The following is a 24,824-nucleotide window of genomic DNA, read 5'->3' as shown; positions in this document are numbered from 1 at the left end:
GAATCATCAAACTTTTCTGCCTTGGATTATTTAGGCCATTTTCTAATTAACATGGATCAAATCTGGTATGTTACTATGTTTCAACCAATGAAATACTTTCGTGTTTAGAATAAGAGATTAGGCATCAGGAACTGAAAGTGGTTGGTCAGACAGTATAAGCAATCCTGCTCTGTTTACTGCTGTCTGTAGTGTCTATATTGTTTTCTAAGTTTCAGTTGGATGAGCTGCTTGCGGTAACCAGTCTCACCTGCAATTAGCCAATTAGTGATATTCTTATAAATTTTGATTCAAGGCATTGTTAGTGATAAGGCAAAGATAGCAACGCCATCTATTGGCAACAAAACTGATGATGATTTTTCTTTGATAGTGAACTTGCTTAGCTTGTGTTCTTTTTCTGTGCACCAGGATCATATGGAAATCAAGATGTCAAATAAAACACAAAGTTTTTTTACTAGCTATTGATCAAGGACCGTTTAAGTATTAAAGATATTCTGGGATGCAGAAACATGTTTCTTGACTCCTACAATGTGAAATGTGCATCCTCCAAAAGAGAGAAAGTGTAACGCATCTGTTTTTAAGGTGCAATTTTGTCAAGGCATGTTGGGCATCCATCGGAGTTTCAGTTATAACCACAAGACCGATCCCAAGATCTTCAATTCAATTAAAACAAAGCTAGGAGTCCCTTTTTAATGGAAATCATCATCTTAATGTCCTCGAGCATTTGGTCATGCAGGAACGACTGGACTTTTAATGGTATTCCTCCACCAGTAGAGAATTGTAAAAGAAAATTCATGGTTGAATTCTCCTTAATCTCTCTCCATAGAGCAAGATCTTTTCTAGCCCCTGCTATGTCAACCTGGCTGAACTCACTGTAATTTTATTTTCCTTTCTTTTCTTTCTTTATTCTTTGCCTGCGCTTTGGCTTCAGACTTGTCCCTACACTTTGTTTTGATTTCTCTTTATACTCTCATTTAATAATAATTAACCAGTGATCCTCCTGTTTTCAAAAAAAATGCCGGCGAGGAGCGGAGCGGCACGGGATCTCTACGCGGCGATGAAGCTTGGGGTGGTGATGAGGGCGCGCCACTCCTTGGACACGCACCGGAAGTGGCACGGCATGCGATTTCGCCGGCAGCAGGATAACACGGCGAAGATGATGTCCTCCGGGAATGACACGCTGCCGTTCTCCTCCATCGCAGCCAAGTTGTGCTATGAATGAGTCTATGACATGCCAATATTGGATCTGGAGCCTGGAAAGAGTCCAAGGTTTTCTGAGCGGCAAGAACTCGGCGGCTGTTCTGTTCATGCATGCAAAGGGACTATACAAAGATTTCATTTAACGGGCCGGGCTCAAATTGCTCGGATAGGCCTGGAGGAACAGGAAACTTCCCTCGTGTGACCAAAGGCCCAAAAGAGAGAAGCCTCCTGACCCGACCTTCCAAGCCCAAGGCCCAGCAGTAACGTTACCATTTGCCTCAAAGAAAGCCTCGAACGAACCCTAGCCGCCGCTGCAGGTTGCCCACGCAGACGCTTCGTCGAGTGCTCATCTCGTGTCTCCACGAGCCAGCCACCAGCGGCTCCGGCCACCCTCCATGATTTCGCCGCCGATGCCGACGCATCTCCTCCCGACGCGGACGATCTCCCCTCGCTCAAATGGCTGCGCAGCGACAGCGAGCCCCTCTCCCCCCTCGATGGCTGCGCGGCCGCGGCGACTCCCTTCAGGGCTTCAATCTGTGTACGTTTCACGGGTCTCATTCCCACCTAATATGTTTTTTTTAACACGACTTGAGGGGATATCGACTGGATTTCATGTCGCTGTGGATGATATTTTGGTCATATCAAATTTCTCGTCTTTGTTCAGTCAAATATGGTCAAACTGGTGGCGAAAGCACATTTCCCTTCTTTTAAAAGAATACGTTTCAAGGAAGATTTGATAAACAGAATGACCAAATTTTCGGTGGCATACTGAAGAAGAGAGAGTCCATCTTAGCACAAACAAAAAACATTAATAAAAAATTGGCACTGGTAGTGAAATTTCTCAAGCTTGAATTCATGTCCGGAGATAAGTTAATTTATGACAGGAGGGAGTATACAGGCACCCAGCTTGTCCATCTGTTCTGCTGTATCTCTGTACTTATGAAGATTTTTACAACTTCCCTTACGAATTTCCTGAGGAGTTGCCTTTGGATCTTTATTTCACTAATTATTCTGCCTTTATTTATTCTCCTTGCTTCTAAACAAAACACTAACACAAGTAATCCTGCAGGACTGGCAGAGGGAAGTTTTCACTGGCAGCCATCACTCTTGATGATTATCTTCCAATGCGAAGTACTGAAGTGAAGAACCGGTAACTTGTTTAGTTCTAAAAGAATGCTGATGAAGTGATGATGATTCGTCCGTATTTTTTCTAGCACTTTTATTTAGCTTATATGACACTGAACAACCTGTTAGTTTTGGTGGAATTTACCATATGCATTAATCTGACGAGAATAAATCTCTTGTGTACCTGAGATTTCTTCTTTTTTTTCCTTTAGCTATATTTTGCCCCTTCTACTCTGGCCTCTTATTGAAAAAATTAAGACTTGTTGGGAAAAAGGAATCATTTTCGACAGCCCCCAGTTGGAACTTGGAAGCCAACTTTTCCATGTGGCCAAATTCCTTTCACGTAGAACATTTGTAATTGATCCTTGTTGCTTAGGGTAGTTCCAAAATAGCTGATTGCTAACTATCTTATTTTGAAAAGCTTTAAATATGTTCATATACTGTTTCGAGCTTTAGATACTGCAGACAGGATAAGTTCGTGCCGTGGGCTGGGAGCAGGGGCGGAGCCACGTTGTAAGTTCTGGGTGCGGCCGCACCCAGAAAAATTTCAAAATCAGTTATAGCTATAAATTTTCATTCTATTTGGTTGAACATCATACATATGTTATGAAGTGCCACACCCCCTATTGTTTTTCTCTAGCTTCGCCCCTGGCTGGGAGAATCGTTTACTCAGTAGAGTAACATGCTATGTTGTTATCAGCATAATGAAAATATGTTGAATAAGAAATTGTCTCTTTAAGCTTAGACATGCTGCAGCTAGTTAGAATGTAATATCGAACTGCCTTGTCTGGAAAGAAATATATAACAAAAGCTACATGCTCGGTTAGGTGGTGCTAATATTGCAATTTGAGTTTGTTCTGCTTGTTAAATGAGCATATACAATCTTTGGTAACAGCAGTTGGTACTTTTCTGTTTCATGACTTTATAGCTTTGTAGTCAAGTGTATGTGACTGTTTGCACACAAGTTTCTGAAGGCTCTGATACATGTTATCTGCTGCTGTGGTCTGATCTTTCTCTGTCTGAGATGCAGGACATCAACAGGTGACATCACAAGTCTCAGACTAATCACCGCAGTCAAAACCCCCTATCTGCCAGATGGAAGGTTCGATCTTGAAGCATATGATTCTCTCATAAACATGCAGATAGAGGGTGGTGCTGAAGGTGTAATTGTTGGAGGAACAACAGGAGAGGGTCACCTTATGAGCTGGGATGAACATATCATGCTCATCGGGCATACAGTGAACTGCTTTGGCACTAGAATTAAAGTGATAGGCAACACAGGAAGTAACTCAACCAGAGAGGCTGTTCACGCGACAGAGCAGGGATTTGCTGTTGGCATGCATGCAGCTCTCCACATCAATCCTTACTATGGGAAGACCTCAATTGAGGGAATGATCTCTCATTTTGAGGCTGTCCTCCCAATGGGTCCGACCATCATCTACAATGTGCCATCCAGGACTGCCCAGGATATCCCCCCTGAAGTTATCATGGCAATTTCAGGCTATCCAAACATGGCAGGTGTCAAGGAATGTGTTGGGCATGAGAGGGTTAAGCAGTACACTGACAAAGATATAGCAGTATGGAGTGGTAATGACGACGAATGCCATGATTCTAGGTGGAAATATGGTGCTACTGGAGTCATTTCCGTCGCAAGCAACCTTGTTCCTGGGCTCATGCACAGCCTCATGTACGAAGGCGAGAATGCGACTCTGAATGAGAAGCTTTTGCCGCTGATGAAATGGTTGTTCTGCCAGCCAAATCCGATTGCTCTCAACACTGCTCTGGCTCAGCTTGGGGTGACAAGGCCTGTCTTCAGATTGCCGTATGTTCCTCTTCCTCTCAAAAAAAGGATTGAGTTCGTCCGGATTGTTGAAGCTATTGGAAGGCAGAACTTTGTGGGACAGAAAGAGGCGCGGATTCTTGATGATGATGATTTCGTGTTGATCAGTAGGTACTAGGAAGTGAGTTAGTTTGTATTTTGATGAATAAAACTGAGTTTGCACCTTGCGTTTACAGACTTGGTTCTGTTCATTAGTCGTTGGTTTATCTATTTAATGGGTGCTGCCTTGGCTTCTTTGTATAATATATCAAGTTTACAGTTGTTTTAGTCATGTTGGTACACGAAAATTGGTTTCCCAATCCCTGATAGATATGCCAAATCTGTTGAGAATTATTGAGCAATGTTGAGCAAAATGTTGCCCTTGTATCTTTTTCGCAATGGGGATCGAATGCCGCAGCAAAATCCACCACATTTCCATTTACTAATATTGAGCAAAACAAAGTTGGTTTGCCATTTCGCAAACTATAACAAAATGTTCCCCTTGTATCTTTCTTCGTCAAGAATTGTCCATGACCCATTGTAAAGGGTAATCTTGCCTGTCAGCTGATGCTCGGCCTTTTTCATCAAACACTGCCCTTGTATCTATCTTCAGCAAGAATTGTCCATGGGGTGGTTGATCAAGACAGAAGGCTCCCAGTGTAAAGGGCAATCTTGTTACAGAACCGATGCTCAGCCATCTTCATCAAATCCTTGCACACCCTCGTGCTGGGGCCATAGAGCTGCAGGACGCGCATCTTCTTTCTCTCAAAAAGATGACTGTTCCCCTCCATCTCGAACGTGCTCAACAGCAATATTGTTCCATCACCCAAGACCTCCAATGCTTCGACAAGGGACACCGTCCTAGGCATGTGTATTGTGTACTCCTTGACCCATACGCTCTTCTCGGAGTCGACCAGGAGCCATATGTTTGTGTACGCTGTGCCATCCATGAGGGACCTTACGGTCTCGACCATGCTCAAGGTGCCCTTGAGCTCTCCTATTGTGATCTCCCATCTCTCTTCCTCCTTGGGCCACTCGGTCGCCGGGGCTTCGATCGTCGTCTTCCACTCCTCGCTCTCGAGGTCGAAGCAGGCTACATGGCTCCTGCACGTAGGCGCGAACGGGTGCCCGGTCAGGAAGTGGAGGACGCCATTGACGGCGGCCGTGCAGCCATGGCACGAGCAGGTAAAGGCCGCTGGTTGCGCCGCAATTGCCTCCACGCGGGCTCCCCGCCCGCCCCTACCGTGGTGATCTCAAGGAGGCGGTGGTCATGGCGTCTCCAGGAACTGAAGCGGCTGCAGCGGACGACCTTGTACGCGCCGGACAGAGCACGGCCGAACCTGCGGTAGGAGAAGTAGAGAAACCGCCGCAGCGGCCGTCGCCGACGGTGGTGACGGCCCGCCCCGTCGCCGGATCGATGACCCGGGCGCCGAGCTCGCCGCCGTCGACGCATACGAGGTCGAGGCGCGCGGGCACCAGCGTGCCCTCGACGCCCCCGACGACCCTGAAACTGTGACTTGTACCTATAATCTTGAGCTGAACAATTCAACAAACTGTGACTTGTACACCCACCAAACACTCGACTAAATGATCCACAATTTTATATCAAATCAAGACAGGAGGCTCCCAGTGCAAAGGGTAATTATGTCTGTGAACTCTCTAGGCATAACAACCAGCACTCTGTGCAAGCCCCAGTTGTGGGGTTGTAGAGCTGCAGGATGCGCCGCTTCTGGCAACGATGATCCGATGTCGCCCGTGTTTCCTTGATGGTTTTCAACAGCACCAACCTCCCATCACGCAACACTTCCAGTGCCTTGACCTCGTAGAAGTTATTGCGCGACCGGATCGCGTACGCCTTGACCCAGACGCTCCTCTCGGAATCCTCCAGCGTCCACACGTCCGTGTTCGTGTCCGGCGACGGGCCGTACAGGCCGGACCGCACGGTGTCGACCATGGTCAGGGTGCCCCTGAGCTCTCCCAGCGCGATGCGCCAGCTCCCACCGGCTTCACGTGCCTGAGCGCCGGGCCTTCTATCGTCGTCGTCTTCCACTCCTCGTCCTCGTTCTCCAGGTCGAACGAGGCGATGCGGTTCGCGTCCTTCCTCATGTGCTGGCGATGCGCGTCGCGGGGTAGCGAGTAGGTGACGCCATTGACGGCGACGGTGCAGCTCAGGGACCAGCAGGTCACGACAGGGGGCGCCGGCCTGCGCCTCCAATCCTCCATGTCGTCGTCGGCGCCGTGCCGCTGTCGTGCCCCAGCGTGGCGACCTCGCAGAGCTGGCCGCGGACGCCCTCCATTCCGATCTCGGCCGTACAGGCCCCATCCGACGGCTGCTAGGCAGCCAGGAGGTGGACGGTATTTCGTGTTAGTCGTCCACCCCGTGGGATCGCCGGAACGCCGTCTCCGCCGTACGCCGTGGGTTGCCCGACCGCCGGCGAGTCCCGGCGCGCCCGCCTCCCACGTCCTTCCCCCTGGAGAGTGGAGACCTCGACGCCGCCGCCACCACCGTGTGCTCCCAGTCCCCCCCCCCCCCTCCCCCTCCCTTTTAGCCCCGTCGGAGAGCATCATGCATGGATTCTACGGGATCGTCTCGTCTCTGCAGATTTTTCCAGTCCAACGGTGGATTCATCCGACCACTAATGGATGGATTTCGTTGGGCAGAACGTCCGATCGGATGCCAGTCAACCGTGCGTGCTGCACTAAACTGAAACTCAGTATTTTCCACAAACGCATGAAGCTCAGGGTTCCATCACCGTCTGAAGGGCCATTTCCTTCCTCAGAATTGTCACAAACATCTGTAGTGCTACACAGCCGTTCCAGTGATGCTCACTCAGTCACAAAGCAACATACCGCCAAGACAACCTGAATTTCCTTGGAAGTGGTTGGCTAGTTGCATGTATTTTATCATCTATTACCTATGTGAGGCAGACGAGGACGAGCAGAAGGTTCAGGCTTTAATCGCTCTCCTGTAAGCCGGAGGTGGCGCGGCGCAGAGGCAGCGCAGCGGAGGAACGAACGCGACCCCACTAAAGCCTGCTCCGGCCGCTCCTATTCCACCGTCACGCCGCGAGAACGGCGTCGCCGCGACTGCTCCTCGTGCTCCGCCACTCCGGCCAGCGGCCGGCCATGTGCTAGCTACCTTGCACGCGTCGACTCTGTGCCGGCTCCCGACAGCCTGTGGGTGTCCCGTGCAGCAGCCATGAGTACCGGGTAAAGGAGCGGGGACGGCGAGCTGGAGATGAGGGCGCGCCAGCCCTTGCACACGCACCGGAACCGGAGCAGGGGCTTCACCGGCAGCCAGGATAGCAGATCATGAAGGCCGCCGCCATCTCTCATGGCAGACACCGTCATCGTGCCGTACTGGAACTGGAACTCAGTACTAATCCCTGATCTGTACGCGGCGCAGACACCGGGGCGGGGCTTTCATTTGGGAAGGGCTGAGCAGGCAGGAGGTGTCCGTCCGGCGCGGCGGCGCAGTTACTGTAGATGTTTCTTGCCATACGGCATGTACCCGCCGGCGACGGTCGGCTCAGCGTGCTCACCTTTTGCTAGCCTACGTGGCTTCCAGAAACATCACCCCAGGGCCCCGGCCTCCGTAGAATTTCATTGGGTTTGACAAATATTCATCTTTTTTTAAAAAAAAGTTACAAATATGCAATTTTGCTTACTATAAGGGCAAATGCACAACAACTGTTTATACAATAAAATTCTAAAAAGAGAAATTGGCCTTCGATCTAAACTTTTTTTTAGGGCGCCCTTTGATCTAAGCTGATCAGCAAAGAAAAACTAGTAGAAAAAGAAAGCAGAGAGAGAGAAAAAAAACTGTCAGAATCCACAGCCGCGACCCGGCAACGGCCGCGAGAAGCGACCGCGCCTTGGTTCGCATCTGACTCTTCCCCGTCGCCTTTGCGCGCCTCGCAAGCTTCCGCCTCCTCCTCCTCCCTCCCGCGCTTTTCCCGATTCTTCCACGAGCTTTTCCAGATCGCGAAACCACCGCAGGCGAGGCGGGTCCTCTCCTCCCCACCCCACCCCACCTCCGCCGCGGGATCCGTCGGCATGGCGTACGTGGACCACGCCTTCTCCATCACCGACGACGACGACCTGGTCGGCGGCGCGGTCGGGGGCCCGCGCGGCGCGCCCGTCAAGGAGATCGCGTTCGCCGCCGCGCTCCTCGCGTTCGGCGTCCTCGGCGTCGTCGCGGGGTCCTTCATGACCGCGCACCAGGTCGGCGGCGACAGCGCCCACGGTGAGAGACAAAAACCCCCCGTGCCCGATTGGATTTTTCAGTTCAGTGTTGGTCGATTTGGGTGCCGAGTTGGGAATTCGGGATCGGCTAGGTTTAGCACGACTGGGAAGGGGAGGATTAATTATTTAATTGTTTCTACTCTCTAGCACCCTCGATTAGTTGATGTATTCTCTACGACACCCTAACATCCTTTTTACTGGAAAAAAAATCGTTTTCCCCTTCCTGCTTTCTGAATACAGTTGGATTAGACTTTAAGCCGGAAAAATTCTTCGAGTGGCTCTAAAAACTGATAGACTAGTTTTTTGTTATGCCGTGCGGATTATTTTTAGACAAGCCAAAAGGCTTCCGTGCAGATCATTTAGTTAGGATTTAAGAAACCATGTGGAATGTGTACAACTTTAAACCTCTGGTACGTTTTCTGCTAATGAAGATGGGGAAACAGATCCTCTGGCCAAAAGTTGTGAAAGAAAAAGGATCATGGATTGTTAAACCTGTGGGCTCTGTTTGCTTTCCTAGTTTATAGGAGAATAAAATCCTTAAGCAGAGAGATTGTTTGAGACTTCGTGGAGCCGTCAGATAACTAGGAACTGAGGGTAACTACTTCTATTAAGTTATCAAATGCCAATTGTTTGATGGCAATTGTTGGCAACCAAAACATGGTACAAATGGGATGGTTAACGATTGTTATAGCCATTCTTACAGACGTCAAGCACAGCAATTTGTCGAAGCCCACATGTTTTGGCAACTTAATGGAATCGAGGAAAAGTCAGTTCCTGTCACTGGTTGCAAAATTCTTTTGCTTGATGCTTTTTAGTGTGTGCTGCATGCTAATTTATCTGTAAGAAAGTGTTGGTGACATACAGAGTTGGACGATTTGTTTCTGCACCTTCCATTTAGTTTCAGTGTGCATGTGCTTGAGACTCTTCAAAAGTGCTGATGATGTATATGACACTGAGTAGCATTTATGCAAAAGTTACCATAACTATTATCACTATCCCTTTTTCTTCATTGCCTGATCTCTGGCCCCAATGTTTTGTGGATATATGCAGGCATTTTCTTTGCAGTTCTGGGTGTGGTAATGTTCATCCCGGGGTTCTACTACACAAGAATAGCATATTATGCTTACAAAGGGTACAAGGGCTTCTCCTTTTCGAACATACCTCCTATCTGAAGAAGCAGCAAAGCATTCATGGTTCGATTGTCTCATCCAACTATATAAGAACATAATGTAGGCACACATGTTACTTTTCTTCTTTTTCTTGTTCTTCTTTTTAACCTTTGTATAAAGTTGACGACATTCAAGTTCAAGGGGATATCCCTCGGTGTATGCTCTTCGCGGATGATGTAGTGCTAGTTGATGAAAGTCGAGCAGGAGTAAATAGGAAACTGGAGTTGTGGCGGGAGATCCTAGAGTCAAAAGGTTTTAGACTCAGCAGAACTAAAACTGAATATATGAGGTGTGACTTTGGCACTACTACACATGAGGAGGGAGATGTTAGTTTGGAAAACCAAGTAGTGCTCAGGAAGGATACATTTCGATATTTGGGATCAATGCTACAATGAGATGAGGATATTGATGAGGATGTTAGTCATAGAATCAAAGCGGCGTGGATGAAGTGGCACCAAACATCAGGAATTTTATATGACAAGAGCCTATTGAAGCTAAAAAGTAAGTTTTATAGGATGGCGATTAGACCTGCAATGCTGTATGGTGCAGAATGTTGGCCTACAAAAAGATGACATGTCCAGCAGATAAGTGATGCGGAAATGCGTATGTTGCGTTTGATTTGTGGTCATACGAGAAGGGATCGAGTCCGGAATGAGAATATACGTGATAGGTCAGGAGTAGCACCAATTGAAGAAAAGTTTATCCAATACCGGCTGAGATGGTTTGGACATGTCCAACGAAGGCCTCCGGAGGCACCGGTGCATAGTGGAACCCTAAGGCGTGATAGTAATGTGAAGAGAGGCAGAGGAAGACTAAAATTAACATGGGAAGAGGCAATAAAAGGAGATTTGAAGGGATGGAATATATCCAAAGATTTTAGTCCTGAATAGGAGTGCTCGGAAAACATCTATTCATGTGCTCGAATCCTGATTTGTGGCTCTTGCTGGGTTTCAACTTTAACCTACCCAACTTGCTTGGGACTGAAAGTCTATATTGTTGTTGTATAAAGTCGAAGACATGACGATCTGTACATATAAACACCACACCGTAACGCATCACCACAACATTATGATGTTGCCACCTGAGATAACAACCTTATTGTGTTAGATGATCATGGGCAGGAAATATAGGCTACATGCATCATGTGATGTAGTGACTAGAATATTACTGATCATGTGACTAAGAACAAAAAAGATTGTAGTTGATGTAGTTCGCATGGCGATAGTGGGTTATGATTTAACTAGAATGCTGATTGCAAGTTGTGGCAGAGGACTGTGGATTGATGCTCCGGTGTTCCAATGGCCGTTTGTGGATGGCGTTTGATAATTGTGATTTCTTCACTTATTTGAAGCCAGTTTGGTTTGGTGAGGCCCGACTTCCTCTCATAAATCACCTTAGTTTGTTCTCTGTTAGCGATTCACTAACAGGAGTCAGGAGTGGCGACTAGACAGCTAGAAATGTAGTTGCCCTCTACTTATAGATGAAGATAGAAATTCACAAGCGCACGACGCGAAATTGGCAAAGCAAGTTTCTTAGTGGTGGTACAAACCAGTGATTGAATACACTTTCCATGGCAACAGGTTTGGGCTTGGATTATATTATTTACAAAGAGTGTTGTGCCTTTAGAGAGTTACTACCCGTTTTTGTAGCAAGGCTTAGCTTGGCGTAATCCAAGAGGGAAGCGGCCAATTCAACCATGGACAAGGAGCTAGGCTGCTGGATTTCATGGGAACTGCCATCTCCCGCAGCTCAGTTTGGGTTTTTTTTGGAAGCGATCGCATACACGTCACACGTGCACGTGCGTTTTATGGATTCCAACAAAGATGGTGGCTGAGTCAGGAAAGGGACTCCGATCCGACCACGTCGCTCCATCAGTCAGAGACTCAGAGCTGCTTGCTGCTGTTGCTCGGACGGATTTGACGGGCCGAAATTACTCGGCGACGTTAACATTTTACTTCCCTATATATTGGGCCTACACCAGGCCTTGATGGTGACAAAAAAGCCGAAGTGGGGTGAGGGAGCTTTTTGGGCCTAAAACCGGCCTACGCAGAACCTAGCCCCACCTACTACTTACTACTACGCCGACACGATGCGTGCTGCCAGTGAGTAATTTTCAGCTAGGAGCAAAGTTGTTAAAGTTGAGCTCTACGATACCTTCTCTTCAACCTTTTTCGCCCTTCAAAGTTCAAATCATCAAAAAGAAACAACTGAATATGAACAAACATGCCAGATAGTAATCAAGAGCAGCCTATATGTATGCAAGATGCGAAAATCCAACCCCTTTTCAATTTGTCCATGATGAAAAGAAGACAATGTTCAACGCTGCGAAATTTTCCTTCGAAATTCAGCCATGGAAACGGTGTGACCAGTTATACATGCGCATTGAATTCCATATGCACATCCGGAGTAAGCGTGCAGGGCCAAAGTACACGGGGTACTACGGCGCATGGTCAGGTCGACGCACCCGCCATGTGCCGCCGGCGGCCGAAATGATTCGGAGCGCCGCTGCACGCGGCCGGGCGGCGAGCGAGCACCTCATCACCGGCCGTACTCGCGGCACACGGCATGCAGCTGCAGCAACGGCGACATGCCATCATTGATGCTTCTCGATGCACCCTCCGATCCGATCAGCATTCCCAATTCAGCAACCACCCCCACCACTGCCTTCTACTGGTCCTACCACTTTTGATTTAGAGACTCTCATGCGTCATCTGTTCATCCTGCAACAAATTCTTTTTTTTTCTGGTAAGTTAACATTAAAAACACATTGTAGTGGTAGGGCTTGCACAAGACAGGAGAAGAAAAACTTACATGTACACGAATGATTACTCATTTTTCTTCCAAGCATGATTGCAATAGCTTTGTACTTTGAATTTGCATGTAAAAAAAGAATAAAAAAGAGGTCATAAACATTTGATCCCTGCAAGAAGCAAGAACTTAAAAAAGGTTTGAAAAACAAAAGGAGGCCGGGGAATACCTTTGCTTATTATCCAAGGCACGCACAAATGAAACGGGCTTACGGCTTTTTGGAGGCTAGTCGGGAACATGCATATGCATGCACGTACACCGGCAGCTCAACGCCCACTATACACTCCTAAGCGTCAAATCGGCATGAATCGTTTGGATGCCAAGGAAAAATCGCGAGTTTCCCCTCGAATGTTGATGCGCCAGGAAACCAACAAGAGGAACCATCTTCTTGCCACATGTACGAACGCTGTACATAATTCACGAGCTCCGACGGCCTCCCTTTATTCTAGTAGTAGTACAGAGGTGGTGGAGTAATACAACGGTAGTGGGTGATTCTAAATATGGTGGCTAATTTTTCCTCAGAGCACTTCCGAGGTGGTGGATGTCTTCATGAGTATGAGTGGAGTGTGGGTGGAGGTCTTCGGTGGTTGTTGATCGCTTCGGTGCTCGATCTGGTGATGTGGTGGTAATCAAGGTTTGTGCTAAGTGCTTGGGGTTTCCCGAAAGGGAAAGCCGCGTGTAAGCTTGTCCCGTGGAAATGGATTAAGTTATCCTGGTAGCATCCCTGCCTTCCTTTAAACTTGTTCGTATGGGGCGATGTCTCTACGCTACGGACCCTAGAGGAGAAACCTCTGCGTGTGTCGTTCTTGTGTTAGCCCTGGTAGCGGCGTTTGAGGAGAACCATGTGTGCGCAGAGAAGTGTTCCCTTCGGGTGGAACTGCCTGGGAAGACGGTAGAGCCTGAGTCCTGTGTGAGCATGGCTGGGGACGGTGAGGGTGAAGACCGGGCTGGCTTGGTTCTGAAGCGAGCCAGCGAGGCATGCGGTGAGTACCGAGTAGGACTGTCACAAGCATAGCAGCACGACCGGCTGAATTTTTCGGTCTCGCCAACCCGCAAAGATCCTGAGAATCAATATAATCAAGATATATACCTAATCACGCACCCGCGCGTACCATATTTGCTGAATAGTTGTTGAAAGCGACCCCGAATAGTAGCTCAATAGTGCACAATAGTGAGTGAATAGCGCCGCCACATTTCCATCCACCCTGAGGTGCTCCACCCACTCCTGGTGAGTGCTCGGGCGCTATTCATATTCCCATTTTTGAATAGTGAGCTGAATTTAAATAGTGCCGCGAATTTAAATAGTGTTCGTTGAATTTGAATAGTGCGGTGAATAGTAGCTCGAAATTTGAAATCCGAATTTTTTGAAGTCGCTTGTTTTCCGTCCCTCGATCCGTTCATCTACGCACTGGTGTGTGTATATATATATATATATACGTATGTATGTACGTATATGTGTGTATGTATGTATATGTATATATGCATATGTCTGACGTATCTATCCGTCTTCTTCCGGGATGTCGATAGTTGGCCGGTTGGGTGTGCCTACTTGTTCCTCCAGGTTTGAACTTGTGCAGTACTACTTCTTGGATATCCTGTTGTCCCGGCCACAAAAAAAAACATACTAAAGTTTATTGCATATGTGGTGCATCTTTTTGCACATTAAAAAAACGTCTCCTTTTTTTCACTTTGTGCCGACAGTCACCATATCATTTTCCGGAATGTGAACATTAGTTTAGTTGTGCTCAGTAATCTAGTTTATCGAAAATATATTGTACACTTTTGAAAGCATCACTTATTTATTTTTTTAAAAATATTTAGAGAGAAATAAAGTTTTTTTTGTTAAGTTTGATTCAATTATGACTATATATGTTTCTGCCAACTAAGTAAGCCAATCTCGCTCCACTTCAAAAAGGTTTATAAATAGTGCCTGCATATTCCTTGAAAATTATATATTTTATAAGAAAATAAATAGTGATATAGCTATCCTATTTCAAAAGTAAAACATTGTTTTTTTTCAGGATTCCAGCTACTACGCTGGGCTCAAACCAACCAAGCGCTCTAGGGGGGGTCAGGCTTTTTTCAGGATGAGGCAGCAGGTCTCGTCTAAACACTTGTACAGTTGCTTGATTGATTCTGCTGCATACTTTCTCCATTGAGGTCAGAGAAAATTTTAAATATGCAGCAAATTGTACGTGAACAGTTTGAGAAATGGGCGAATCATTAAACCCTGGATGGAGATGGAGCGGCCAGCGCCTGCAAACCTGCTCAGATCTGAGTGCCCCTGCGGCTCAACTGCCTTTTTCTCCAGATCTGTTCTGCCCTCTGAATTTCGCTCAGCTCAGGCTCATCCATGCACGCACACATGCATCTCTGCACTCTGCTGGGTTAGGTACCAATACCATCCAAAAGGCCTGCAGGCCTGCAGAGCGCTGCAGCTAGCAAGAGGACACGATTTGGAAGCAGCTCACGTCAGGACCCTCTCCAGTGCAGTGCTTCCCCCTTCTGAAAACAAACAGAAGAAAAAACAGAGATACCAATCACACGCTTCAGGCTAGATCCAAGACACAATTTTCAAGAATTGGAGTCTGCAAGGGAAAGAAAACAGAAAATGTGTGCAGAGGGACACCATCAGAACAATCAAGATCATACTACATCGGAGATTTTTTTTTTACAGCGTTTGGCACAGAAACATTGATTCTGGAAAGGGCAGGGGGGGTGGATTTTGTATCCTTTTGCAAACAGAAGCGAGTGAATTCCCAGAGATTGTGGCCTTTATACCCGCGTTGCGCGCCAAGACAACCATGCGCAGACAACAGTGTAGCTAGTATTTACAATTCGATTATTCAGACTCGACCGATCTGAGAAGCAGCGCACTGCACACACACTCGATCAGTAAGCTCTGACGAAACATAGGCGCATGGCCATGGTGTCTTCTACTCTTCTGTGCTTTCAAGAAGCCCAAGAAATTGTCCTTCGATCCCGCTCGCAGTCGCAGCAGATGTCCAATGGCGCGCCGCCGCAACCGAGCTCGGCAAGCCGCGCGCACGTGCGGCGAGTGGATCGATCAGCACTGGATGAGGATAGCAATCTCTCCGGCGAGCGACGTCGCCGGCCGCCGCTTCACCCCACGACGAACAGGCGGCGGATCTTCTTGGCACCCCGGGGCGGCGGCGGCGACCTGTCCGCGGCGGGGCCGCGCGGCACGAACACCGTGGAGAGGTCCTGCGGCACGGGGAAGAAGGACAGCCCCGGGAGGTCGCAGCAGCGCTTCCGCTTGGCGGCGGCGGCCGGCGCCCTCGCCGGCTTCCGCGGCGCCGGAGGGCACACCGTGGCCGGCCGCAGCAGGCACGGGGACGATGTCGGCGTGCTGAAGACGGCCTCGACGACGTCGAGGGCGACGCCGACGCCGAAGGCTCCTGGCCGCGGCAACAAGGAGCCCATGGCCGTCGGCGTGACGCAGCCGGTGTCTGCGGCGTCCGGGCCGTCGTTTCCCCGCCGAGGCGTTGCGGCGCCCCCGCTGCTCGCTGCGGTCTGGATCGGCCGGAGCACGGCCAATTCAGAGAGGTCGAGCTCGACGCCCATCGGATGAAATCTAGCTAGCACTAGCAGTGAGATCGAGGCGCCTGCACAGAGCTAGCTAGCTCTCGCCAAGAACAACAGCCTACCTAGGTCAAGCTCAGGGTCGTGCGATGAATTGCGATGAACAGCAGCTAGCTCGCAAGCAGTGTGCTCATGCTAGCTCTTTTGTAGCGGTGTAAAGGAGAGGAGGAAGAAGAGGATGGAGGAGGAGGCAGGCGTGATGGTGAGGAGATGGAGGTGATGATGATGGCGATGGGGAGGGAGCCAAGCTAAAGGAGAGAGAAGGCAGGCAACAGAATTATATGCAGGCAACAGAATTATATGCAGGCAGGTAGCTGCAAAACAAAAGGCTGCATGTTAAATAGTCATTAGAGAGAGAGAGAGAGAGAGATGGAGGAGAGGGAGGGCAAGGGCCAAGGGGTGGTGCAAATGATTGTGGGGAGAATGAGAGCGGTGAAACTTTTGGATCGAGTAGATCGCACCTTCTTCCATCCCCTCTCACTCCCTCACTGCGCGCCAGGAAAAATTGGGTTTTAATAATAGGGATCAGATGCCACGGATCAGCGGCGCCAGAGCAGGCGGCAGCAGGCACAGGTGGATGTGGATGGGTTGCCGGCGGGGGCGCCGGAATTCTTACCGCGCGCCGCCGCACTATGCTGGTTACAGAGCTATTCTACTACCATGCAGTTATCAAGTCCACTGTAAGAGTAACTTAAAACTAAAAGGTACCTAGCGGGCTTGCTAGCTAACAGCGGCGAGAATGTTCCCAACTATGCATGCTGGTATGTTACATCACAGTGAGAGAGGTCTTTCAATGAAATGCATGGTGCTGTGGGACCTTTGGCCTCATGCATCTGTACGCAGCCAATGCTAATCCATGCTCACTGTGTAGGGTGGTATTCAACTAGGGCACTGGTATAATCAGTGCTAGCTTCCAAGAGGTTAGATGGATCTCATCAATTTCGCCAGCAATCACCTGGTTGGTTGTGCATTCTTGTGTGCATACATCTCACTACCCTTCTTTATTTTGTCACACTATATATTCACTAATATATAGTATTAGGTAACTTAACTGCTGCATCATATTCCTTCATTTCTCTTCATCCAGTGACAGGTTTACTGCTCTGTTAATTCCTTGTTAATTTTCCATTCATGTTTCAATTTACCGTTTACTATATGTACACACATACACATGAACAGTTGTTAACACTTACCATTTCAGTTCTCATGGCAAGGACAAAAAACTGGAAACTGTGACAGGGAGAAGTAGAGAGTTCAAAGAAGGCAGAAATTGCAGGTGGTGGTGAAAACTGTTCCAGGGCAATGCAAAATAGGAGTTTTTAGGGGAGCTTTAACTGGCTCCTTTAGCTGGTTCATGTGGCCGTGTCATGGCTAGTAACAGGCGGTGCTTTAATTTCTCTCTCTCTCTCCCCCTCCCGCTTTAGCCTAGGCGGGTCCCGCACATTGCTTGTAGCCGTAGTGGGCTGCACACCGGCACGGTGGGGCAGGGCCCTGGTAATTTCCGGCCTGCGCCAATTATGGGTCCATCCTGGCCGTCCAGCCAGTGGCAACTGACCCATCGATCGGCATCAGAGAGAGAGAGAGAGGTTCAAGAATGCTTATGGTGTTTCAGTAGCCTTGTCCAATCCTTAGTCCGCAGAACTGAACATTCTGGCTGTGATTTCACTCGCCACCATATCGATCGCTTAACCAAGTGTGTCGCATTCCTCAATCATATTTGCTTGCTACGAAGGTGCAGAGACGCCCCCTGAGCCTTTTCTTGACTTGACGTCGCACATTTTCCTCGTGGATAGCAATTTGGTGCCACAGATCAAACAATTAACGTCATGACTAAGATCACTCGAGAACGAACTCAATCAACAATTAATGAGAAGACTGCTTATACTTTCTTGGGTATTTTTTTCTTTTTGAATGAAGAATCTTGTAACTTTTTTTTCTTTTGCAACAAGAATAATCGCAACAAATGCATGCCAACAAAAAGTGTATACCATTTTCTGAAGATGGATTAAAGGGGCGAATTCAAAGCGAGAATAACTTCGGAATTATTGCAAAATAATGGCATGCCACAACGTGGGTGGCATACTGTATAAGTGTAATATCGTAGCCATTACGCCCCCGAGCAGGATATGTCTCCGGCCGAGCAAGCCATGGCAGCGTGTATTTTTGGCCATTTTTGCATGCATGCAGGTCACGTAGGCTGCCGGACGCTGTACGGACCGCGCGCGCGCGCGCGCGTTTAGGGCATTCAAGCCCGCCCCCCCCTCGCAACTAGGGCATTAATGGCGTCTAGATGGACGCCACGACGGCGTGTTTGGCTTTGGCTGGCGAGGCGAGCTAGAACGAAGACATGGGAATGGGGGAGGCGCAGGAACCTGCACGCGGCCGGATCGTCGTCTATCGCCTGCGTCACCCAGTAACAGGCCCTTTTTTAAAAAATGTGTGGATCGTTCTCGTCAGACGTGCAGAGGAGAGGGAGGGAGGGAGAGACTAGAGAGGGATCGAGGCCGGCCGGAAGAATTTACTCCTCGATCGGCTGCGCTGCAACTAACCTTCTAGGTTTCAGCGCCGTTTCACTTCACCTACCACCGTGGCATCATTCTTTCTCTTCCACCTGCATCCCCGAGTGGCACAGGCCCCATCCATGATGGTAACTTCCTCGCATCACTGATTCGATCTTTACTGCTGTGAGCTTGTGTGACTCTCTTTACTGCTAGGCCCATGGTAATAATCGTGTGTGTGTATAAGGTTACTGCCGGCGTAGCATAAACTAACAGGACGAGAGGTTGTTAGATAGGGCTTTAACTACTCTTCAGTCTTCACTGGTAGTTGCATGGAGCGGCAGCACCAGTCTGTCTGCCCCTCTAGCCGGCCGGCGGGGAAGCCAAAATAAAACTAGGACGGGGGAAAAAGACAGCAGGAACGACAGGGAGAGAGGGGCCGGGACACAGGCACACATCAACAAATTCAATGCATGCAGTAGATTTCAGTACGTACGCTCTGCGGTTCCGAAGTACGCTTCCCTCCAATTTTCTTGACTCTTCCTTTGGATCCATCTCTTTCTCTTGGGTTGTTGTTGGAGCAAAAAGAAGAATTCAGGTCTCTTTCGGAACAAAGGAATTTTATTTGAAGAAGTTTCACATGAATGAATACATCATTTTCTACAGATTTTGGGGGCAAAATCGTGTTCCAAAGAAGGCCTGAGAGAGAGAGAGAGGGAGGGAGGGAGGGAGGGAGGGAGGGAGCGAGGGGGAGAGAGAGGGAGGGAGGGAGAGAGATCAAAACAAAGTTTAGATGGCCTTCTTGATTGTACAAAACCAGGTTGGCCAACACTGTGCTATGAATGTACTGATTGTGATGCTTCTGTGGGTCTAGTCCCCATAAATTTCTCGGCCACCTTTGTTGAGAGGGAAGGGAGGGACCAAATCAATTCCATCGATCGCTGCTAGCCGGGCAGCAACTATGGCTACAGCTGCTGCAGGTCTTGCCAACTAATTCATGCATCCATCGATCCATGCATGCGTGGAGAGATCATGAAGGCGACCCATGCTCGCATTTCTCTAGGACCAGTATTTTAATTTGTTGCGAGAGATTTATTGCGTATTTGTACTATTTTTTGTACAATTTATTGCATAGCATTTGGTGGTTGAAATTGAAACATGTGGTGAATATTTGTATTTATTTACCGGTTGAGACAAAATAAAAATTGCCTTCTCGTAGACATTTTGAGACCATGTACATGCATGAGGAGACCAGTTCGCTACTACTACCTAGAACTAGAAGTAGCTTCTTCAGAAGGACAGCATTTGTCTATCAAACCTAGCACCACACAATGGGCACGTCACGATGTACAGTTGATATACCTGAAAATTTCACGTGGCACTAGGCAGTAGCAGCAGCCTGTTTGGATCTTTAGTCCGGACTAAAATTCATGTCACATCGAATATTCGGAGACTAAACAGGAGGACTAAACAAGAGCTAATTATAAAACTAATTACACAGAGGCTAATTCCCGAGACGAAACTACTAAACCTAATTAATCCATCATTAGCACATGTTTACTGTAGCACCACATTGTCAAATCATGGACTAATTAGGTTTAATAGATTCGTCTCGCAAATTAGCCTCCATCTGTGTAATTGGTTTTGTAATTAGTCTATATTTAATACTTCTAATTAGTATCTAACCATTCGATGTGACATGAATTTTAGGAGAAACAGGACCTTACTAGCTAGTAATGGTAGTGACGGGACATTTCGCTCGGCAATTGGAAGCTTAAGAGTTTGGAGCTATGAAACTGCATTAAGTACTGCTAGCCTCACTATAGTCAGCAGAGAGTAGGAGCATATCACTACTGAATCATATGAACACTGTAGCAGCGAATTTGAAATTGTTTCTTATAGTATATTTGAGTGTCACGGTATCTCACTGGTTTTCATCATGCTCCTAGTTCTTCACTGCCTACTTCGAGCAACTTCTCTAAGCTACCAACTTAACATCACCACTTATTAAGGCCTCTGATTCCGCCACAGTTTAGTAGCATTCTAGCACAACCTCACTGCCAATTTCGTCATCTCTTCCCTAACTACACATTACATCGCTTTTGTTGTCTCGTTGATTAAATCCTAAGTTTTCATCTTAAATCTAGGAGTCTTTTTTTACTCCAAGTCTTGTAACTCAATATATTTTCACACATGAGACTGCGTATACATCATCGATACATTATACGACACCAATCTTTCTCGTCTCACGTTTTCTTCGACCGAAAGGGAATAACCCTCGGCGCGACCGCCCAATTGGACGGTTGGCAACGAACGTTAATTAGAAATCCTGACAATGTATTGATAGATGCGCCGGGCGACAAAAATCACTACTATAAAAACGGTTTCCAGGCTAGGGGCGGTTGAAACAGCATTTATAAGGGTGGGTGCACTACCCGCTCCTAGCTTTCGTAGCTACAAATAGCATTTTGCAGGAGCGGGTAACAGGCCCACCCCTATAAAGCCATTTCCAGCCTGCAAAAAGCGTTTCCAGGCACGGGTGACGGCCCCTGGAAACGACATTTCTAGCGGCGGGTCACCCCGTCACCCGCCCATAGTAACCGATTAAAAAATAAAAAAAAGCAGCGGGGAGCCACGACACCGCCGGCCGTCGAGCTCCGGCGCCTCGGGGAGCCACGGTGCTGCTGGCCACCAAGCCCCCACATCGCAGAGAGCTGTGCCCCCCCGGCCGCCGCACCTTAGGGTCCCACAACGCCGCCGGCCGTCGAGCTCCCGCGCCTCGGGGACCCACCACCACACCGGCAGCCGAGCCCGCACTGCCGGGAGCCACGGCGCTGCTGGCCGCCAAGCTTCCTCGCCGTGGGGAGCCGAGGCTCCCGCGCGCCGGCTGCCGAGCCCCCACTACCGGGCTCCCGCGCCATCGGCCATCGAGCTCCTGTGCCACCTGACCACCGTCCCCGCGCCGCACCGCTGTTCCTGTCCACCGCCGGGGTCAGAGCCAAGGGGCCGCGCGACGCCAGACACCTCCGCTGCCAAAGACGGAGCCGAGTAGGCCGCGCGACACCGGCCACCTCCGCCACCGGGGCCCCGCGCCGGCCTCAGCATGTCGCCCGCCACCCGCCACCGGAGCTGGGGTTGCGCCGCCACGCATGTCGGCTGCCGCCACCGGGACCGAGGGGCCACGCCGGCCAACCTCCACCGCTAAGAGAGAGAGAGAGAGAGAGGAGGGGAGGGGAGGGAGTGGATGGTGGAGGTTAATTGGAAGGAGATAAGTTGAAGGGCCGGAGCTAGTATGGATGGTGTGAGTTTGTGAGAGAAGGTCCAGCCACTGGGAGGCTTCAATTTTGGAGGCGTGGATCGCTGACGTGGCAGTATGTGTTTCTTTCATGAGCTTATAATGATTTTTGACCATCAAACGATCTTCAATAAAAAAAGTTGTCAACTTTAAAGTTTTAGATCTCGCCGAGATCTACAACTTTGATATAAAGTTTATCTTCATTCGAGATCGTATAAAAAAGTTTTTATTTTTTGCATAGAACCATTTTTAGGGCGGGTCATGCCATCACCCGCACCTAAAAATGATTTCTAGGGGCGGGTGACACCATCACCCATCCCTAGAAATGATTTACAGGAGTGGGTGGTGCCATCACCTGCCCCTACAATTCTGTCGTACATACATCTATGGGCCCACCAGAAGGATTGGGCAGTCCTAAATATGGGGCTGGACAACGAGACACGTCTGGCATGGAGGCTATGACATAGGACGGTGTAGTCTACGTGGCAAGGCAGGAACTAGTCGAGGATTAGGAAAACTACTCGTAGCAATCAGAGTAGGACTCACCTAGTCAAATCCGACAAGTATTCTTGTAACCAACCGATCTGTAACACTGCCCCCGGCAATATAAGGTGAGGCAGGGACCTCCTTCAAATCAATTTAATCCAACCAACACACATGACATAGGGTATTACGCAATCTAGCAACCCGAACCTATCTAAATCGTGTGTCTGTGTTCACCTTCGAGTTCCTGATCTCGGTGAGCCCCACCAAAACACTACCTCGGGCACCCCTCGGTAGGTTGCCAGGTCTAAACACCGACAACTGGCGTTCCAGGTAGGGGCTCTCACCGAGAATCCACCGGCGAACTCGATGGCACAAGTCGTCATCAAGCCGATCGTCGCGTTCGAAGCAGGTGTGACGTTCATCTTAGGCTGGTGGGTTTGCATCACAGATGGTGCTGGAAATTTTCATCGCCACATTGTGTTGATCCTGGAGAAGAAGCAACAAACCATCAAGCTCCTGCGCAAAGTCTGGAGGATCTTGTCGAGAATTTCGATAAAATTTCAATTTCTGACTTAGTCAGAAGCTGAGGGGACGAATCCGATTATAACTCGACTTCTACCGCTAGTCGGATTGATTTTCACGAGCCGGCGCTTATGCAATCGTGCAAGTCGGACTACCACCCAAGTCAATTCCTGTTCAGACCTTGCATCACGGCCACTATTTATTGGGCTACCCTATCTAGATCACAGCCCGATACGGATATGAACGAGAACCTCGACTACTACTCAGACCCGGACGAGGAGATCCCTTTATCAGGACCACAGCAGGGCCTGGTGATCACTTCGACTCCCCAAGATAGATTCGTCGACTGGCCCAACACGAAGCTACCTGCTCTCGCCAAGGACAACGATTCACACCTCATCACCTACCTCGACACCCTCCCGTACTAGGAGGGAGCTCCTCTGTCGCCCATCTATGAAGAATGCGGAACCACAGAGGTCATCACTTCAAGTTCGGGGAGCTACTCTCCAGAATGAGAACTCCTCGCCCTCGTTGCTGGACAATAGGGTGAGGAACAACTGGATAGAAATCCACGGCAGGAACGTCACCCAGATCATGTCTCGCAGGATGAGCTCATCGCCAACATTGTCGGAGAAGAGACTGAAGCTCAAAGAACTCGATGAAGAGCAAGAAACACTACAAGAGCAAAGCGTCACCGCCGTCTTGCAGCGAACCTACCAATCATGAACCTGGATAACGCGTCGAAACGGTTCAATCGTATCAGCATCATACTCCTCTCGCCACCATCGCGTCCATTGATCTCATCACCCGCACAATGCCGTAGGACAAGTACACAAGACAATTGGCTAAATTGGCAGAGCGCGCGTACGAACAACTCGATCGTCAAAACCCGATACAGTCAGTTCAACGCTCCCCATCCCAGCGTAGTCAACATGGCAGCAGCCATAGAGGCCCTCCGTCTAGACCAAGCCAAATTGGAGGCGCCAGACTAAGCCAAGCTGGAGCAGAGGGTAGTCGGGCAGGACCCTCGGGAGGCCGTGGCCACCGTGGGGCTAACCCGGAGCTTGAGCGCCCGATAGAAGATCTTCGCAACAAGATCAATGCTGGTCGCGATGCCCGTACCATCATTGACGGACATTGCCGAGAGCACTAGCACGAAGATGAGTACCCAGGAGATGATTCTGACGGGTTCCCCGCATTCTCAAGACGTGTAAGGAGGACAATTTTACCCAAAAAATTTCAACCTCCGGGTATCACCAAGTACGATGGCAAGTAGGACCCAGTCCAATGGCTGTGGTACTACTCGCTGTCAGTACAAGCAGCAAGAGGGAACGACGACACAAAGGTCATCTACTTCCCCATTTGCATGGAGGCGGCGTCACTCACATGGCTCCAATCATTGGACAAAAACTCCATTGATTCATGGAAGGATCTCAAGGTGGCATTCACCAACAACTACGCAGGAGCAATGCAGGATCCTGGAAACAGGATCGACTTGTCTCAAGTTAAACAACAAGAAGACAAGACTCTACGGAGTTACTTACGTTGTTTTTTCAACAAGAAAGCCAGAATCATGGACATCACGGAGCGCGATATTATAGATTGCTTCCAGAATGTCCTCTACGACCGCCGAATATTCCAGGACTTCGGCAGAAGATGCCCCGCTGATGTCAAATCTCTTAAAATTATGGTACAGGCATGGGTAGATGAAGAAGATAGGGAGAGCGAGAGGTTCGAGTCTAATCGCAACAAGGGCCAGAACATCAATAATTAGAACAATAGCCAACGCAACGACAAGAACCACAACTATCGCCCTAACAACGACAACCGAAATAACTAATCGGGAGGACATAACCACAAGCGAAAGCTAGACAATACTGTCGTGGCAATATCACAGTCATCCAAGAAAGATGGTTGCAGGAATCAAGACAGGCCCTCGTTCAGTGAGCTCCAGAAGAAACAATGACAATTGCACCCATACCACAAGCACTCTGCGATAGATTATTTCAGTCTTTGCAGAGTTATGAAGGACCTGCCGGAACCATCTGGCACTATAG

General features: G+C 48.8%; 3 protein-coding genes across 3 annotated transcripts; 2 read left to right on the top strand and 1 right to left on the bottom strand.

Moving 5' to 3' along the window:
* The first annotated feature begins 1,479 nt into the window (after positions 1-1,479).
* Positions 1,480-4,495, top strand: LOC101755410 (4-hydroxy-tetrahydrodipicolinate synthase, chloroplastic). The gene is made up of 3 exons (XM_004965611.4): positions 1,480-1,735; positions 2,267-2,347; positions 3,353-4,495. The coding sequence occupies exons 1-3, from the start codon at positions 1,593-1,595 to the stop codon at positions 4,278-4,280; spliced, it is 1,152 nt and encodes a 383-aa protein (XP_004965668.1). The 5' UTR covers positions 1,480-1,592; the 3' UTR covers positions 4,281-4,495.
* Positions 4,496-7,958: 3,463 nt separating this feature from the next.
* LOC101755001 (transmembrane protein 230) lies at positions 7,959-9,727 on the top strand. Its single transcript, XM_004965610.2, has 2 exons — positions 7,959-8,387; positions 9,437-9,727. The coding sequence occupies exons 1-2, from the start codon at positions 8,198-8,200 to the stop codon at positions 9,556-9,558; spliced, it is 312 nt and encodes a 103-aa protein (XP_004965667.1). The 5' UTR covers positions 7,959-8,197; the 3' UTR covers positions 9,559-9,727.
* A 5,267-nt stretch (positions 9,728-14,994) lies between these two features.
* On the bottom strand, positions 14,995-16,389 carry LOC101754591. Its single transcript, XM_004965609.3, has one exon. It carries the CDS (start codon positions 15,946-15,948, stop codon positions 15,487-15,489), a length of 462 nt encoding a protein of 153 aa, XP_004965666.1. The 5' UTR covers positions 15,949-16,389; the 3' UTR covers positions 14,995-15,486.
* Positions 16,390-24,824: the final 8,435 nt, after the last annotated feature.

The sequence above is a fragment of the Setaria italica genome, chromosome IV (genome assembly GCF_000263155.2).
Source record: "Setaria italica strain Yugu1 chromosome IV, Setaria_italica_v2.0, whole genome shotgun sequence".
In the NCBI taxonomy this organism is placed as follows: domain Eukaryota; kingdom Viridiplantae; phylum Streptophyta; class Magnoliopsida; order Poales; family Poaceae; genus Setaria; species Setaria italica.
The sequence above is the reverse complement of the archived record's forward strand: the minus strand, read 5'-3'. Positions and strand labels throughout refer to the sequence as shown.